At 41.1% G+C, this 18,787-nt stretch overlaps 1 protein-coding gene across 2 annotated transcripts in view; it reads left to right on the top strand.

The window, feature by feature from the left end:
- The window catches only part of LOC306970158 (replication protein A 70 kDa DNA-binding subunit-like), a 46,527-nt gene that overhangs the window by 4,153 nt on the left and 23,587 nt on the right, over window positions 1-18,787 (top strand). For both annotated transcript variants that reach the window (XM_079566030.1, XM_079566029.1), the window contains 6 exons: window positions 3,976-4,102; window positions 7,833-7,935; window positions 8,033-8,101; window positions 10,107-10,299; window positions 17,793-17,929; window positions 18,304-18,452. In XM_079566030.1, the coding sequence (XP_079422156.1) occupies window positions 3,976-4,102; window positions 7,833-7,935; window positions 8,033-8,101; window positions 10,107-10,299; window positions 17,793-17,929; window positions 18,304-18,452 (778 nt within the window). The remainder of the gene's footprint in view (window positions 1-3,975; window positions 4,103-7,832; window positions 7,936-8,032; window positions 8,102-10,106; window positions 10,300-17,792; window positions 17,930-18,303; window positions 18,453-18,787) is intronic.

The raw sequence follows: 18,787 nt of genomic DNA, 5'->3' as shown, positions 1-18,787 counted from the left end.
CGGTGGAGTGCTTGATTACTTTCCAGTACTTAATTGCTTTTTTAGGTTAGTCGATATATCTCTGTGCACTCGTGAGATATAGTTAAACGCTACAAATGGAAGGTTTCCAATGAGAGGAGGGTGATGCAATGACTAGAAAGGGTGCTCTGTTTCACCGGCGGCAGTGTATCCGTGGTGCTGTGAAAGCAGGCATCTGTCCTGCTGATGAGTAAGACACTGATTCTCCGTCAGCTCCGGGCCACGTCTGCGAGAACACTGTCTCTTCAGAGCACAGACACTGCTATAAAACACACCAGCTCAGTGTCAGCAGAAAAGTAGTGCAACTCCGGCTGCATGTTAAAAGTAGTGATATGTTTGAGCAGGAAGGCTTGTGTGTCCTGAAAGGTCAAGAAAGGATTTAATAATCTTGAAACGGTTCATGACTAGATTACAAATTGTTTACAATGACAATATAGAATTTGTTATTTTGGATTTACCTTCCATGCTGCTCAATTTTGTGTGGAGGAAAAGCGGGTAAAATGTCTGCCCGAGGACAGAAAAATATGCACTGAGCCACTGCTGCCCCACATAGACAGGACTGTGAACATGCTATCCTACAGGAATAAGCTTAAAGTGAATAAAGACGAATAAATTGACTAAATATTTTCTGGACCCTGAAAAGATTATAGATGTATCTTTTGAAATTCACTAACACAAAGGTTAGTATGTTTTTGGGGATACTTGAATAACAGGAGAACATGAGCTAAAGTTGGTTGACAGCATTTTAATATACATTGAGCATTGTTGAGCCTATTGTGCTTTCCATCCATTGAAGGCGTTTGGCCAAAGGTCAGGACACAGGAGTAAAACCACGTTGCCTTTTAAATATTCATTGACCGCTGCTGTCCCTGGAAATGTACTGCCTTCAAACGGTTTTGTAGAAGATATTCAAATTCCTAAACCAGATGTGCACTCACCAAAGTGCGGTGAAAAAATGCATTATTCATCAACAGTTCTCTGCAGGTCTCCTTTGTCCTCCTAAGTCTCCCCAGTCTTTCTTCCAAGAACAGACACTTAAAATTTTGCATGTTTTTTAATAAACTCTTGTCGATTGCCAGAGGTGAAAAGAACGAAAAGCGGGAATTTAACCTGACTAGACAAAATTTAAGGAGTACATTTATCACAACACGCTTTTCAATTGTACTCGTGGCCATACTGCCTTTGCTCTGCCCGATCCCGTCAGATCTCGGAAGCTAAGCCTGGTTGGTACTTGGATGGAAGACCGTTTGGGAACACAAGGAAGCCTGGGTGAATGTAGTGAGTGAGTGAGTGGTTGGTGGTGGTTGGAGGGGCCAATGGCTCAGACTGGTAGACTTGCTTCTGTCAATCTACCCCAGGGCAGCTGTGATGAGAATCGTAGCTCACCACCATCTAGTATGGAGTGAATGAATAATGCAATGTTAAGCGTCTTTGAATGTCCAGAAAAGCGCTATATAAAACCAATGCATTATTATTCTTATTCTTATTATTATTATTCTTATTATACTTTTATTACTTTTAAAGCTGCTGTTCCAGTGACAGAAGAGGAAGTTATAGCTGTTAGCTCTCACAAATCCTTGCGCACATCCAGATACTTCACATGTATTAACTTGTATGTTTTACAACCGTCAGACTGCGATGCTAAGGTCACCATCACCACACCATCACCACATCTCAGAATATTAGTGCATTATTCCAGCAGGTTTGAGATTGAGTGAATGGTTTTAACATAAGATGCACACAGCAAAAGAGCGACTGACGTCTGCAGCATAGAGCTACGTATGTGATGCGTATGTGATGAAGTACCCAAAATGGCCATCCACTGAATTCAATAACCTGTAATCAATGGTGTAGGATTTTTTTTCTCTTCTTCTGCCTCACTTTCTTAGCTGTGCACTGCTGCACTTTGACCATTGGATTATGCACACTTCTGCTTGCCCACCGCATGATTAGTGCTGATCATTCAGCTCGCCTGTTCGGGCAGTGTGGAGCTTAGCTAAATATTATAAAGTTAATTTTAGGCGATTTCGGGATTTCAAAGGGGACATGACAGAAATCTTTATGGACTGGACTGCAGTTCAACGACCACTGGCAGTATCCCATCAATGTCTTTATAATACAGTACATCCATAGTTCGATGCTACGATAATTGCTGTTTAATTACTATTATTATAACTCAAATTTCAGTTCACCAGCCGTCTATTGCTCTCTTCGAGTCTGCGTTCTCAGCTGAAGCTCAAGTACACTCACCTCTGAGCTCTGCCCTGCTTCTTGACTACATTATTGCCGTATCTTAGCTTCTGGCTGGTATGATCCTAATAACAAAAAATGAGTATCTTTGATGACACCCCGTCCCAGCTGTGCTGCCCATCCCCCACATGTCATCATCAAGTCTTTTTTTGGTCCTTCAATTTAACCCTCCATCCGGATAGTGTGTGTATGGATACTGATGTTAATTACCACTCGTCTGAAAATGGCTCGTTCAGTCTATGATTTCCCTATGGATATGACACTTACATACACGTATTAGAAAAAGGCTACAAAAGAGGGTTTCGGAAGAGGCAAGCTATTGTTGGGCTCAGCATTCACATGACGGGTCCCAAAGGAGTGGTATCTTTTTGTCTCGACTAATTGTTGTCCCATATGCCAAAGCCCAAAGTGTGCAATTGTTTCTAACAAATAATCTGCAGGAGTGAGTTAGCACTTTCTGTGGGTTGGTCAAACGTTGGCAGCCACAATGGTAAAATCAATGCACCACAAACTGTTTCAGGAGACAGAGACTTTTAAGTTACTTCATGGAGGCTGGTGTTCATTTTATTATTATTTACCATTTTATCTTTAAAACACAAGGGGTACACGGTTTATTGGTGCATGAGAATGTTTCAATATGAGTTTTTTTTTAAATGAAAAGTGAAAAGAGTATGTCATCATCATTGTTGATAGAGTTTTCTAAAAAAGAGGAAATAGAGGGCTTGTGTGTAGTGACATCTGTGTCAACGAGGTGTGTAAGAAAGTAAAGGCTGCCTGTGTTTGCTGCCTCACTTAAAAAACAGAAATAACAAACAGAACAACCGCAAGACTTCAGTGCTGATCAAACTGAGCTGGACTCAGTTTGTGGCTCAAAGAGTTGGATTCGTTTTTGTGTTTGACTAATGACTAGTTTGTTGTGGCAGCTGCAGGTATAAAACTTAAAAGAGGAGTTTGTAAAAAGACAGAATACTGTTTGTGATCACTTATGACGATGGAAATGAGCAAAATCCTAAAAATTTACTTATACATTATGATAATTGTCTAATTTATCTCTAAGCAAATAAATACAAATACAGAACAGTGTAATATCAGTGTCAAAGAAAAAGGAAAAAAAAGTGTTAAAAAAGGCTCATTTCATTCTTAAAACACATCCATAAGTACGGTAGGCCTATTGAAGAGAAGCAAGATGGATTCTGATAGTCGTTGTAAACAAGAAGAACCTCTTAATTTTAGCTGCCGTGTTGGCCTCAGTGATTTGTGATAACTAATCCTAATGGTTTGTTCTACTGTGACTAAAAAGCCTTAATGAAGTAATTATGATTTTAATACTGATTGGCAGTTTTTACCACGGAACAAGTTGCCTTTATTCATCGGCACAAACCGATGTGAACAGAAAACAGAGAAACTCCACAGAGAGATCAGGGAGAAGAATTTAGGTTTCGCCATGTTTTATCAAGTTGGCAGCTCTTCCAAATCAGATAACAGAACCGCTCCTAATGCGTTTTAACAGCACTAATACGGGTTGTGCCATCGTGTTTAATTAAGTTTGCAGTCTAAGCGAACATTGTGACCTGCTCAGGCACTTCAGAAGCATCAGCTCTCACTTCGTTATCAAATTATTTACTACGGAGATGAATCTGCATCGGGGGCAGTTATTGAGCGCACTCTGAAGTAATGGGTGCTTTAAATGGCTTTGTTTTTGTGCAGCGCCATCTCCATCGAAAGGAAGAGGCAGAGGTTTTGCCGGAAAGTCCCCCATGAAGACCGGTGACACTTCGCCTGGACCTCCGGCTAAAGTTATCCCCATTTCGGCGCTAAACCCATACCAAAGCAAGTAAGTGAGTGAGTGAGTACGCTCAGCATTAGGGGTGGGAACTTCTAGCTACCTCATAATTTGATACGATACATGGCTCACGATAAACTTAGTATACGCAGATCGGTGCATTTCTAGCCCCCGTCAGCCTAAAATAAGCACAATAGGTATTTTCCGGGCTATAAGTCGCTCCGGAGTAGGGATGGGTACCGTTCGTTTTTTTTCGATACCAAGTACTTTAACGATACCTGCTTTTCGGTTCCGGTGCCTTAACGGTACTTTTTTCGATACCAATGTTATTTTAATTCAATAAAAATGACGTGTATAAAAAAGTATAGTTCAGGAAAAAATCCTAAAACGGCACAGCAGAAGCTACACAGGAGCAGCAGCGTCGCCTGTGACTTCGTGTTTTGAGCACAATTTCCACTTAAGCAGTAATAAAAAGAGAGAAAGGACGTTATTACCTTAAGCTGCAGAGACAGGACAGATCTACATCAGGACATGGTTTTCTTTCAGCTAAACTTTTCTAAACACACTGCGCTGTTCGACGAAGCGAAAGCAACTTCACACTCAAAGATCCTTGCATGGTGTGAGCGCTCACTCTGCCACTAACAATTTACCAAAACTGGACCAACAATGTCTAATACAGAGTGAGCGCTCGCTTTCAACAAACCATCTTGGATATTCCTGTCGCTGCAGCTGCTGTAAAGTTGTAAACAAGAGCACGTAAGCTCAGCCTCCGTGGGTCTGTCGCTAAAGGTAAACACGTCTTTCTTGTCACTGCTCTTTTTTGCTTTTCAATTTGACTAAAAGCTCAAGTTTCTTATTCAGTCCTGGTTTAGTCCTGGTTTATAACTGGTTTTGTTTAGCTCTGGGTTTTACAACCGGTGTAGTATACGTCCTGTCTCAGTCCTGACGCAGACCGCGGCTCTGTCATCTCTATTACAAAAGTTTAGCAAGTTTTGCTTCGCTATAAGTTACATCTATAAAATATATCTTTGCTTCGCTCCATTTGCGCTGAAGCGGTTCAGTATCTGCGCACACGTTCATGTAGCTTTTTAGAGACTCACTGCGGGTCACATATTGACGTCTGGAGAGAAAAAGAACCGAAAGTTGGCACCGAAAGAATTAAAATTTTTCGATACCGCCCCCGACCGGAGCTTTTCGGTCGGTTCCAAGTAGGAACCGTTTAACGGTGCCCATCCCTACTCCGGAGTATAAGTCGCACCAGCCTTGATAACTACCGGGGCCTGGAGGCGTAACTGCACCGTTGACAAGCCTCTCCCGGCAGCACATTGTTCAAGCACTCATTTGCGAATTTGTTCATCTAGCTGTGGCCATCTAGCTTTTAGCCCGTGATTAACTTTTTTTGCTATCTTCATAGCAGTAAGAGTAACTTCCGCTTTTCGGTCACTCCAAACATGCTTTCTGCAGCTCGATTACCGTTATTAAAATTGTCATTGTTATAGGAGTAGCAGATACTGATAAACAAGCCTAGAGCGCCCTCTAGCATGTGAAATTATATATTTTGATACATAAGTCACACCTTATAGTCTGGAAAATACGGTTCTCCTGACCGAAGGCAGCTCAAGATCTTGAGATGGGTCCATGGAAGGGTGGATCAAGTGCAGTGGGCAAATGGGGCCAACCTAACCTTAACATTTAAATGTCTGTGGAGAATGGATTTATTCCTGTTATAAACGTTATTACACAATGACTCCCTATCATTCCATGGCTTTGCCTTCCACTGTGTTCTTGAGGCAGGCATCAAAGACTTCAAAATAGCTGCCTTCCACATATTACTCTTGTCGGCGGCACAATACATATAATAGAGCCCCCGCATATTCATCAACGCATTTTCAGAGAAATAATTGCTCTCCCCATGTTCTGCCGTTGGTGCAGCGCACTTTGGGGCATATATGGAAATGCTGCTGTGTGTTCTGCGATACTAACTTCTCTCTTTATCGGAGCATGTGGGTGTGAGCGGGAGAGAGAGAGCGTTAGTCAGGCTATTTGCATGGAAATGAACTGAGCGATCTCGCCTCAGAAACGGACACTGTAATGGCAGGTACCGCTGGGTTTTTATGGTCCGCTGCTGAGGTTTTGATTCTGTTATTTGGCCCGGTGGGGATTTGGCCTGACTTGTATTTTTCAGATTCCTTTTCCTCTTGCGAATTTTCTGCCGCTGGGTCCATTTCCTGCAAAGATTTCATTTTGTTCTTTTTGCCTTGTAATTTTATTAAGTGCTACAGTGGGTTCAGGGAGTGATCGTAGCTCTTTATGAATTCCTATGTTGTTATGTTGAAGTCTGTTACAGTAAAAATATATATCTCCAAACTCCTGGTGTGTCAGTTTGCCTAAAGATTCCCATCTGACTTCCATGTTTGAGGCTGTGATAATGTTGAAATAGCAAGCTGTAAAGATAACTACGCCTCCAGGTACTGTTATAGACTAATTACTGTTGTAACTTTTCTGGGGTAAACTACAGCGATTATGAGTCAAATGAATGGCATCAACCGCTGTGCCTCTTTCATGTTTGTAGTTGGGAATAAACCATCCCAGTATGTGTTCTTTTACATTGCCTAGCATGGCTATCTCTTTCGGTCTGCCCATGCTAAGTAACGGCATCTAGAGCCTGCTGTAATTGGCTTTTGGCGGCCATAAACTTTGGTGTAGCAGCCTTATCCATAGCGCACAGGGAGGGAGTTCACTGTAGGCTAGCATCTGCTCCTATGATAGGGTATTTAATTGTCAGCGAAGTTACGGCGTGAACAGTCTCTTAGAGTGCGCAATCATCAATGACGGGGAAAAGCGCAGTGCTGGATAAACTGTCGGGCGCCTGGCTATAGTTCAAAACCAGAACAAGAGTTATATTTAAATGCATCCCTGGAAGTTGGCAGATGTGCAACTTCTTTGAAAGTTGTTTCTGTTTCTCTCTTTTATACGACTTAAATCAACGCGCTTCCAATCTGACTACAGCGGAGCTCAACTTTGGTGCAGTGGTGTTTCTCTTGACTGATGTGCACTGTGAGAGGTGCTCATTAACAAAAAGAATGAATTTGAAGTTCGGCGATGTACAAGTCTGATGGTGCCGACCTTTTCAACTACAGCGCTGCAGAGTATAGGCTGCACATTTACTGTTCATCCTGTTTTCCACCAAACTTACAGCAGGCTTTGATAAAGCAGATGGGATCTATTTTATAAAAGAGATCACCATGAAACATGTTGACAACTGTAGCACATTAATTGTTCTCGACCCACTAATTTGATCCATATCATAGGCTCTGTTCATTTATTGTGGGATTCACTTGATGTCGACAATTATGATTTAAGTTAGTGTGTAGAGAAACTAGAGCAGCAATGGGCCAATGTTAAATAGACTGGCATTTTGTGCTGTGTCATATCTTCATTGATTTTGACGTTTATTTTATTCTAATTTATTTTAAGGATGTCCTCCTGACCCACTTGAAGAATTATGTATCTAGACAATTTAGGGGACATTTCATGACTATTACTGACTAATTAATTTACCCCAGTCTTTTACTTGGTATTTAAAGGTCCACAGTTAGAGGAGAAAAGTGCTTCTGTTTTAAGACTCTTAAAGGCTTTCAGTTCACATGACCTTTATCAGTGTGTGAAGCCGCTACTTTATCATCATTAGAGTGTTTACTATAGTTGAGCTATTACAATTAACCTTGTGCCGTGTAATTAAATACAATGTTTGTCCATTGTGTATTTTTTGCTGTTGCAGGTGGACTGTCAGAGCCCGGGTCACGAACAAGTCCAAAGTGCGAACCTGGAGTAACTCAAAGGGAGAGGGAAAGCTCTTCTCCTTTGAGATTGTGGACGAAAGTGTGAGTATATAATGTGCGAAGATGCAGAACGCAAGGGTGATTCTAGTTTTATCGTATTGAAAACGTTCAAGCTTCATGGAAATGTGTTGGTCAACAGGGAGAAATCAAAATCACGGCTTTCAACAACGAAGTGGACAAGTTTTTCTCTCTAGTGGAGCAAGGCAAGGTGAGCATGTCCATATGGTGCTGATAAGAGCGGCAAAATCTATTCCAAAAGGTCCCTCCAACATCATGTAAACAACAGCCAACTGTGTGAACAACGATGTTTTATTTACAAATGATAATAACCAAGACATGCAGCATAGTTGATTGCAAGAAAATTCTTTAACAACCTAAGTCTCAGGGATGACACGTGTGCATTTATATAGTTGCACAAACGTGAATTACTGGAGAAATGCAGGGTAATAAAGCTTTTGTCAAATCCCCTCTCGACAGCAGAACTTGTGGCCTATGAAAGAGCCAGAGGGCGGCATTTCCGGATTGTGTGCAGTATTGTATTCAGTTACTACTTGTCGAGATGTATTGAATCTTTGGAAGAACATGAAGTGAGTGTTGTTCAAAGAGAGTTGTCAGAACAACTCATGTGCACTCTTCAGAAATTAGTGAAAGATCACATACAATGTCATGTGGAAAATGGAGACATTATATAAACTAAAACTAGCACATCAACTGCAAAATGATTTATAGAATTTCACTAATGTCAACTGTGTCATATGAAATGAAAGAATAAATAACATGTTCACACCACTGTTATCTCTGGGATAAAATTAGCGCCTCAAGTGCTAGGTCTTGTCATCAATGCTGTTACTGAAAACTGGATAAACTGTTATGCTGTGGTAATTATGCACTACTGATTTATTCATTGTTAAAATTTTACTATTATTATTATTTTTTTCAATCCTTACCCCTTTTGTAACCCAATATCTTATGGCTCAAGTCCAGCCTGTTAATTAGAACAAACTGACCACACTCTGGAAGTAGTATAAACATATATAAATCTAAAGACAATTTCTGTTCATTCCTATCTCCTTTTCTCACATTTCACATCACATATGTAAAATAAAATGCTATAATACACACTCCTAGAATTTACTGGGGAATCCTGGACGTTCCATTTTTCGTTCGGGGCCCCTTTAACCCGTAAAAAGCCGCCTTTATCCTGGCCCTTTGCATAAGCAATTACAGGCCACTAAAACACATGTTGAAGCTGCTGCAGAGAACAGTGCCTTCCCCACTACAGATTTAATAACTCAATTAACCCTGGCCGTCATTCTGCTTGTCACACCGGCTCAGGTATCAGCCACCAGCTCAGCAGCACATCCAATCTGCGCCCCCTGCCCCCTCAAGATAAATAAGGCTATGAATCTGTCCCACTTGCGTGATCCGTGTATTGACAGAGCGGCGCGTGGGTGGGACTGGCCACCCTTGCTTATCACGTTTTGTTTCCTGGCTCGGCTCGTGCATAGGGAAATCACACAGGAAGCTTTCGGACGAAGTAAACGACAGATAGATAGAGAAAGTGAAGTCAATTATCGAAGTGCGAATGGTAGATTGTTGCGTTCGTGAGATCCCCAGGTGCTCGTGTCGCCCGTGATGATTTCAAACGCTTTTCTTTCATCTTGAGAATATGCCAAATGAAAAGCCTTAATTGGTTACAAGAACTGTAGCTTTTATGATGATTACAGATGATGTGTAATTTCAATTTATAATTTTAATTGTGTTCCTTTTTTTTTTCTTTTTGTCAGACTAAAAAGCAGGGGGGCATTGGGAAATCAGGAAGGCATCTGCGGCAGGAACAAATGATAGACGGGGAGAGAAAGTGCGGTACTGAGGAGTTGGGAGAGTAAATTAAGAAGTGTGTCTGGCAGATTGACTTTAAATTGTGCTGTTTAGCCCAAGCGCTCGCAGCCGCTCCTTATTTTCTGGTGAATTAGAAAAGCGATGGGGCTGATATGACACTGCAGACCTGGAGGATTGTACCGCCCCATTACGAGGTTTGCATAGAGCAGCAGTCGTATCCTCGCGGTAATTTCCTTTTTTTTTTTTTTTGGGGGGGCGCAATCAATAGACGCTGCTCCAATTTGAGAGACGTCGGCGGAAAGTAACGGGTTTGATGAGGCCTAATTTAATAAAGCTAATTCTTCACGCTTCCTCCTTTCCCCCCTCGTCAGGTGTACTTCATTTCCAAGGCGACTTTGAAAGCGGCCAATAAGCAGTTCAACACGCTGAAGCACGAGTACGAGATGACGCTGCACGGTCATTCCTCCATAGTGCTGTGCGACGACGGCGAGGGCGTCCCGGATATTCATTGTGACTTTGTGCCCATCTCGGAGCTGGAGCAGAGGGAGAAAGATACAATCATTGGTAAGCATGTTCAGTAGCGTGTGGATTTTTACAAACAATACAAACTTTACACCCAAAACAAATCAATCCCGTTTTAGTGGTCTCATTTTTTACCGCTTGGTTGCGTTCAGTCCCCGCCAAACCTCGGCAACATGAAGCATTTGTGTTGTTTTCAGAGAGGGAGGAAAACAGGAAAAGGGGAAGGCAGCCATATTCTCATTATAGCGTCTTTATCTCGTGAGCTCAGTTTGTGCTGCAAGTCTGTAACACAGCCGATCTTCAAGGCCTGACACATATTCTGTTAGACCAATTAGCAAATTGCATTCAGCGCTCTCCAGACAATTACATGTCTCGCTGCCTTCCCGTCTAAATTGAAACCGCTGCTCTGTTCAGCTTTATGGTATTCTTTTTCATGATTAATTTAAATACTTAGCTGAATGAAGGACTGGGGAAGAAAGATCTTTTTTTTTTTTATATAGAACTGAAGGACCCGGTACGTATGCATTGTTAAGTTTGCCTGTTGTGTGTGGGGAGAGCTGCCCTTTTTGTGAGCCAACTTTTCCGGTGTCGTTTTGTAAATGTTTTGTAAAGAAGATTTTGGCAAACTGCCCCAAACTGATGAGCTGTGCTGCCAATGCAAGTCATGCAAGCTGTTGGCGGGAGGTGAACATGTGCGCTGTCAGTTACACTGTGCTCTCGCTGTCTGACCAGGAATCTGTCTCTGTTTATGCACAGCAGGTTTTGAGAAATAATAAGCATGATGTGGTCACTTTAGTATCATCCTCCAAACTTGTTGTTTAGGGCTTTTCAAATAATGACATGGAAAAGAGAATCAATCCTTCCTGGATTTATGTAAATGTATGTGAACCAAATATGAATATGTAAACCCCAGGATGTACAATGGAGCTCTTTTATCTGGGTTCAGGACAGCCATCTTACAGTTACTCTATAGCACTACACTACTTATACACTATTCAGGCTCTGTAACATTTAAACATGTGAACATATTGTGAAGCTTAAACTAATTAGTGTAAAACGAGTAAAATAAGTCAGCTTGTGTTTTTGCTAATTTACGATTAGCAGCAGAGGGGACACCGACGGGCAAGAAGCAGTGAGATTTAAAGCATTATCTGGTTGTAATTTGTTTCAATTTTGAATCCCAAATTCACTTAACTTTCCAGAGCATATTTAAAACAAGCTCAAAAGCAATTAAGAAGCTGTGGGAAAGGCGTATGCTTTCTTATTTTTATTTTCAGTTAAAGGTACTGGAGCAAGTAACAAGTAAAAGATCGAAATTCTACTATTCTCAAAGTATAAAAGTATATATTTTCAAATACTTACTTTATTGGGTTGGACACATTTTTTTGGTAAAGTATTGATAATGTTAAAGCAGTAACATCATGCCCCTAGAGGCCATAAGTGCCACTGCAGGTGTCGTAGCATGTTGCCGTTTTTTACTCATTAATTGTCCATGAGAGTAAATACTACGGTGACAAAAAAGACAAGGGCAGAGAGGGATATTGTACATGTTACACAATCGAGATATTTTTTTTCACTCAAACTTGGCTGTAAACACTGCTAACGTGGCGCTAGCCCGCAGTTAGCTTTGCCCGTTTGCCTGTTAGCTTCTTCTTCGTGATTCCATTAGTGTGGATTGGTGACTCCGACCTGTAGGCAGGAAAGTTGCAATTGTGGTTTTCTGGTCAGGGGGAGATGAATGACCCCCCAGTCAACCCATTAACACTTGTATTACCCCCAGAGGGACTACGAAAAGGATTTATTTAGGTAAACAAGTTACTTAGTACTGCTTTAAAGCAGTGATCATTTTGACAACATATTTTAATTTGGGTTTAGTGTTTGTCTTTTGACAGAAATATCCTTTAATTTTAAATCGAGATTTAGTCGACTAAAATTAAGACAAATTTAGCCGACTTTACACTTATAATATTTATTACAGTCATATAAGTCCTCTGCTTCATGGAGCTTTTCCCGCATGAACAAAGTACAGAGCTGTTCCTTTGACAATGAATTGACATATTTATATAGTCTAATTTTTATCGCCGAAAATATCATTTTAGTCATAGTTTTAGTGTGATAAATAACTTAGAATTTAGTTTTAGTCCAATTTTAGTCAGCAAACATATTACTTTGACTAAAATTATGACAAAATATTTTAGTTGACAAAATTAACACTGCTTTAAAGCTGCCCTCAGTCAGTTGCTCTGTGCTGTGAGGCGGAGGACGTTCGGAGCTTGACACTGCTTCTGCGGGACAAAGTTAGCTCACTGTTTTGAAGGTGGTGCATCTAGCAAGGCAGTGTGGGAATTCAACCATTCCGGGAAAATGCAATAGCTGAGGGCGGCTTTAAATGTGTTGCATTTCTATGAAGAATTGTGCTGTTGTTTTCAAACCAAATCAATGTCAGACACAATGAGCAGATGTTTATTGCCACTTTGTTATTGTGATCAGAACAACTCGACTGCGGCAGTAAAGTAAAAAGTAGTTATAAAATTAACTTAAGTAAATTTACTCATACTTTTGTTGATTTCCACCACTTAAGAGGACAGGAATAGAACAGAATAGAATAATAGAATAGAATCCCATGTTTTGGAGAACACATTTGAAAAGGTTTAAATATGTATGGGGTTTGCTGGTTTTATTCATAATAAATCCCTTGGGGGGACATTTCTTCTAAAATATGTTACTCTGGCTCTTTTGTCAATATTTTATATTCCATCTTGCTGTTTTAACAAATCTCTGTGTCTCAGTCAAGAGGCCACTAAGCAGAGATGCCCAGATCCACTGCCCTGTCATCTCGTATTTTGGACCACAGAACCAGTGCATATTCCCACATAATGCAGCCAAGAAAATGTTTAATTATCACAGGCTCCAAGACAAACCACTCCCAGTGTTTTCATGCTCTCTGATTTTCGGCAGCAGTGCGTCTCTTGTGGCTTCTGCGCCGAAAGTGCTTCCAGTTTAGAGCAATGTGTAATAGCCGTAATAGACACCCAAAGCCCAGTGCAGTGTTTGGGAGATACTTGAATAAATCCATAAATAATAACAATTTTTCTCAGTTCAGACAGAGCGGTTCTGACATTGGAGATTTTTCTGGTAAAAAGTTGCCTGTTTTTTCCCCTTGCTCTCCCTCAAACTGCAGCAGCGCTTTCTCTAGATGGATTTGATAGAGGTCAGTCAGGGTCGGTGTAATTGAATAGAAAGGAAACTTCAAAGCTGGCTCACAAAAAAAAAAAACCTCACCCGCTTCCCATGTAGATTCAGGGGCTAGATTTGGTTTCCCCTCGTGTTTGTGTGTGTGGATTTAAAAATAACTGTGGATAGCATGTCACTGCACCAGTCAATAACGGTGCAGACATTTAATCTCGAACTTGGATAATATATAACAACATGTTTCTGTTATATTCCCCGGCTTATCCTCAAATGACTGAATCTGAGAGGACACCTTATTTCACTATCTCTGCTCATGGATTCATTTTTATCAATGTTTCTTTTACACATTGTCTTGTTGCCTTCATAATCTGATTTCAACATGCGGCGAAGTCAATGTCAAGAGATTATGGTTAATTTGTCCTGAAGAGGCAGATCATGCTGCCTGGAAACTGAACTGGAAGAAATGATGTCTGTGCTTAACTTTTTTGTGTCTTTTTTTCTTGAGGGCATTGCTGATTATCTAGAGAATGATTAACTAAAACCGAACTGTGTTGTATTTTACATGTACCTTTATTTAGTTTCAAAATATGTTTTGAATGAGCTTTCATTTGTAAATGATGTTCCAGTGCTCGCATGCCCCCTGGAAAACACTGCTTTACAGCACAGTAATAAGTTATTACTACCATGTTATTACTAATAACATGGTAGTTGGATGTCAACAGCATAGCAACTTGGGATAACAAGGGCTGACTTCATTTTGCAGACCTGTTTCATTGTCAAGAAAATATATTAAAAATGGTTCCCTCGTATTTGGGTCGGATTAGTCACACGACCATGAAATAAATAACATCGTATTACCATGCTATCATAACTTCTGAAATTCATATTTGTCTTTTTCCGAGCCCTTGTGGTTGAAATAAGCGTTTCTTTTCTTGCAGATCATTTTATAAAGTTTCAGAATGGTAAGAAATGACAGCAGCTAATAACTGACAACTGAAACTTTCTCTCCTGACCTTTTTATGCACTTTTTATTAAACCAACCTTTAACAGTTAACTGCCTTCACTCATAAAAGTGTATTAGATATTACTTAGTTAGCACATTTCAAAGGTCATATAAATGCGTGCAAATAACCTTTTATGTAGCAACTTTCCAGGCTTTACACAGTGGAGAAATAGCTACATAAATGACTAATCTTAAAGTAAAACTATAAAAGATCTTGTCATATTCAGTTTCTTCCAGCTCTTGCTACTATTTAGATTTGTCAGCCGTTTTCTGCATTACACACATAGACTGCACCTCACCATTTACCAATTTTGTACATGGTTTCAGTCGTCCATTTAAGCGCGTTTGTGTTGTCAGGCACGAGTGGATTAACAGCTGCAGTTCCTCTTTGAGTGTTGTACATAAGCCACCGTATGGATTAGCCATATTGTTGCTCTTGAGGTCAGCATCATTAGACATTTAAAGTGGTAGACTGAAATAAAGAGACGCCAACCTAACTCTAAATGAGGCAATCATTCACAGCAGTGGCACAGTATGGTTTTCCTGATTGAGTTCATTGAGTCGAACATAAAAAAAAGTGTAAAGCTAGTAGTCCTTTTGCAGTAGCGGTTGAACAACGTGGAATCCGCACAACCATTACCAACATTACTTTTAACAACATACCATATATTATTGCAGGCTTGACAAGGGCATTCAATTATCCAGTATGCATTCAGCCATTCAGCCATTCCTCTTGTCAAGAGCTCTGATCACTTGCCTCCCACCTACTGATGTCACTCTGTGTCCTGACCGCTTCACGAGACTTGTTCTAATCATGTAAGCGCTCAAATTGCCCCCACTACAAATAATCTCTTGCAAACAGTTGGCAGCTTTGTTTTTTATTATTTTTTTCAATCTCAAACTGCTGTACGCTTCCTTTTTGTTAAACAGGGGATTATAACATGGTAATGAGAGCCGTCAGCCTGTCCCAGCCCCGATAATGGAGTTCAGAGGTGGATGACATCGTCTCAATCATAATGGAATTAAGGAGGGCTCTGACAGGAGGCAGACGTGGGGTGGGAGGGTGTAGTGAGTTTAGAGAAGGGTTGGCAGGCAGCAGGAGCAGGTTCACACAGCGACCACTGTGCAAAATGTATATTTAAAGAGCTGGCCGACCGCTGGGGTTCATGCTGCAAATTCATTTTACGCATCTGAATTTGGTCCACGGATCACTTTTGGACTGAAATGATGAGCGATAGAGGGAGAATAACAGTGATTCTGAACTTCTGTGGGACCTAAGTTTAGTCATGATAATGTATGACCTACTTTTTCACTTTGCAATTCTTTCTACAGCCTTTGTGACGCTGAAAACTGTGAGTCAACAGTTGTGATATTGGGCGGTACAAAAATTGTTTGACTGATTTGATGTCAAATTACTGTTAATAAGGATAATTCAACAGTACTACACAGCGCTTTTCTAGTCTTTTAAAGTCACTCTGTAGTTTCATGTATTATTCATTCACTCTCGACACTGCCAAGCTGAGCCACCAACAAACTCGCGCAGCACATTCAGGCAACATGGTGGCAAATGGTCTCACCCAGGGGTCTGGCCTGTGACCTTTTTATTTTACCCTGGGAGCTACTTTTATCTAACAAAAATGGCATTATTAGCAAAGTTGCTACATGCAGTATGCCCCTTGTGTATTCAGGCCACTTAGGCGGAGTAACCAGCACAGTTCATTGTCAAGATGATATTTAGAACAAAGAGAGAAAATTACCTAAAGGGATATTTCAGGATTTTTGACATAGGGCCTCATTTCCTAGTTATCCAGTGTTGTTGATTTCTGGAGATATTTTTTATTTTAATTCATGCAGTCCATATATTTGAAGAGTTTAGTGGTGCTAGGCTAGTGCTAGGCTACCGCATGTCTATGGTAACTAGGAGCCTGCTTTACAAGCCTCATTAAAATCATGTAGTCCTCTAAACTTTGCCATATCTGATTTGTAGAAAGTTCCTTTGTGAATTCCACGTGCAGTAACGCTGGCCGCAGGCAAACAAACTACTGTAGATCTGGTTGTCAAGCAGATCACTCCGCCGCTGTATAGCTTACCAGGAACCAGGAAGCTCATGCTGCTCAAATATAAGTTCTTTTAAATGCAAAATGGTTATAATTCCAAAATTATATTATTATTATTATTATTATTATTATTATTATTATTATTATTATTATTATTATTATTATTATTATTATTATTATTATTATTATTATTATTATTATTATTATTATATTACCCCTCCAGGAGCTGCCACCTTAACGTGGTGGAGGGGTTTGAGCGCCCGCATGATCCTGGAGCTCTGTTGTCGGGGGCTTCGTGCCCCTGGTAGGGTGTCCCACGGCAAACAGGTCCTCGGTGACAGGTCAGACAAAGAGCGGTTCAGAAGCCCCTTATTAGAGACCAACAGGCCCGTTTAATCATGAGCCCGTCCTTCCGTGGACCCACCACCTGCAGGAGGAGCCATAAGGGGCTGGTGCAATGTGATTTGGGCAGCTCCAACGGCTGCCCCCACGACCCGGCAACGGACAAGTGGAAGAAGATAGATGGATGGATGGATGGATGGATGGATGGATGAATTTATGGATGGATGGATGGATGGATATTATATTATTATAACACAGACATTATATCGGTAATCTGGTGCTATAAATAATTTGCCTCAGGTGCACTGTGCTTGGGTCAGACTGTTTTTAGACTAGTTACCATAGACGATGTCAAAAATCCTGAAATATCGCTTTAACTTCTTCATATTTCACTATATTTACCTGAATATTTGATACAGATTGTGGTCAACTTGTTCAGAACAAAATGAAAAGGCATCTAACATGTGACTCGTCAAGCATCAGAACATAGAAACTCTTTGGAGAGGAAAGGACTGGAGAGCTGCTGGTTGAATATTACTGCCCTAACCACTAAGCCAGTGCCTCTTTGTTGTTCTGAGAAAACTTCAGCATTCGGGAACCATTTCACTTTGTAGTATTTTTGGTCTTGCAAATGAAAACATGCAATGATGTATCTTCACGTTTCTTGGGATAGAAAGAAATGTATCAATTTCTATCATTTTTGTTCATGTCCTCGTTGTTTTGAAACGTTGTGGTTGCAACGTGAGGTGCTCTGGAGGTTTTTGCATCTCCCTGAGGGGTCTTGGCCATGTCGTAGGTGTCAGATCTCACACATGAGATCCCCCAGTGCCTGTAATGTCACACCACTTTGCATCGCCTACCCAGCTTCGTGATGTGGGAACATTTAAAAAAAACAAGATGTGTGTGGATTAATTGCATTTTCCCGTCTCTCTGTGCCATAGATGTGATTGGCGTGTGCAAGAGCGCCGAGGACATATCACGGATCACCACTAAAACCAGCAGAGAGGTCTCCAAAAGGGCCCTCAGTTTAATGGACATGAGTGGGAAAGTGGTGACGGCGACGCTGTGGGGAGAAGAGGTACTTCTTTAGATTATGGTCTGTTTGTGTTCAAATGTAGCAATTCACCAAGCTCCAACCTAAAAGTTGTCTCAGATTTCAGGATGAGTCCAATAATCCGTTGACCTTCTTAATATTTTTGTTCTGGAGTTTGTGCGCTCAATATCTCGCAAATGCGCATGAAGCAGCCCCTATTCTTCTCTAAGCTCATCCCATCTGCGAGGGCTAATCCACGCTGCTTTCCCAAACCCCCAAAAGTCACTTTCAGTTTTACTTTTTCGGTTGCTCAATTAATAGGGTCTGAAAAGCATATTCCTTTGCATCGGTCAAAATAGCCCCATCTGTTTTTTTCCCCCGTTGTGTCTCAAAGCTCATATTCCTGTCTCTTTCTTCAGGCGGAGAAGTTTGATGGCTCCGGGCAACCGATTGTTGCCATCAAAGGGGCGCGCTTGTCTGATTTCGGGGGCAGATCTCTTTCCGCTTTGTTCAGCTCCACAATCTTGGTCAATCCAGACATTCCTGCGGCGTTCAGATTAAGGGCCTGGTGAGTCACACTTCTATGCACCGACATGCGCCTCATAAAAACAAGCCTGACCGATCCGATTACAAATATATAGATGCTGTCTGTGTCAAAGTAATATCGTTAATGGACGGTACATACAGTGTGCGTCGTGTCTGGCCAGAAGACACAACAACAGTGCGTACTTTTTACCCATGGACATTTGGCCTGGCAGATTTGGGGTAAGACGATATTAGTTTTGAATAAACAGAGCATCTCTCTACCTCTGCGAACAGGTAAACAATGTGCTCGGTGAATATAGGGCATTCTCACACATGCTCATGACACACACAGTGGCGCATAAGCTCCTCGCGCTGCAC

Source organism: Gobius niger (genome assembly GCF_951799975.1).
Source record: "Gobius niger genome assembly, chromosome: 11".
In the NCBI taxonomy this organism is placed as follows: Eukaryota; Metazoa; Chordata; class Actinopteri; order Gobiiformes; family Gobiidae; genus Gobius; species Gobius niger.
The sequence above is the reverse complement of the archived record's forward strand: the minus strand, read 5'-3'. Positions and strand labels throughout refer to the sequence as shown.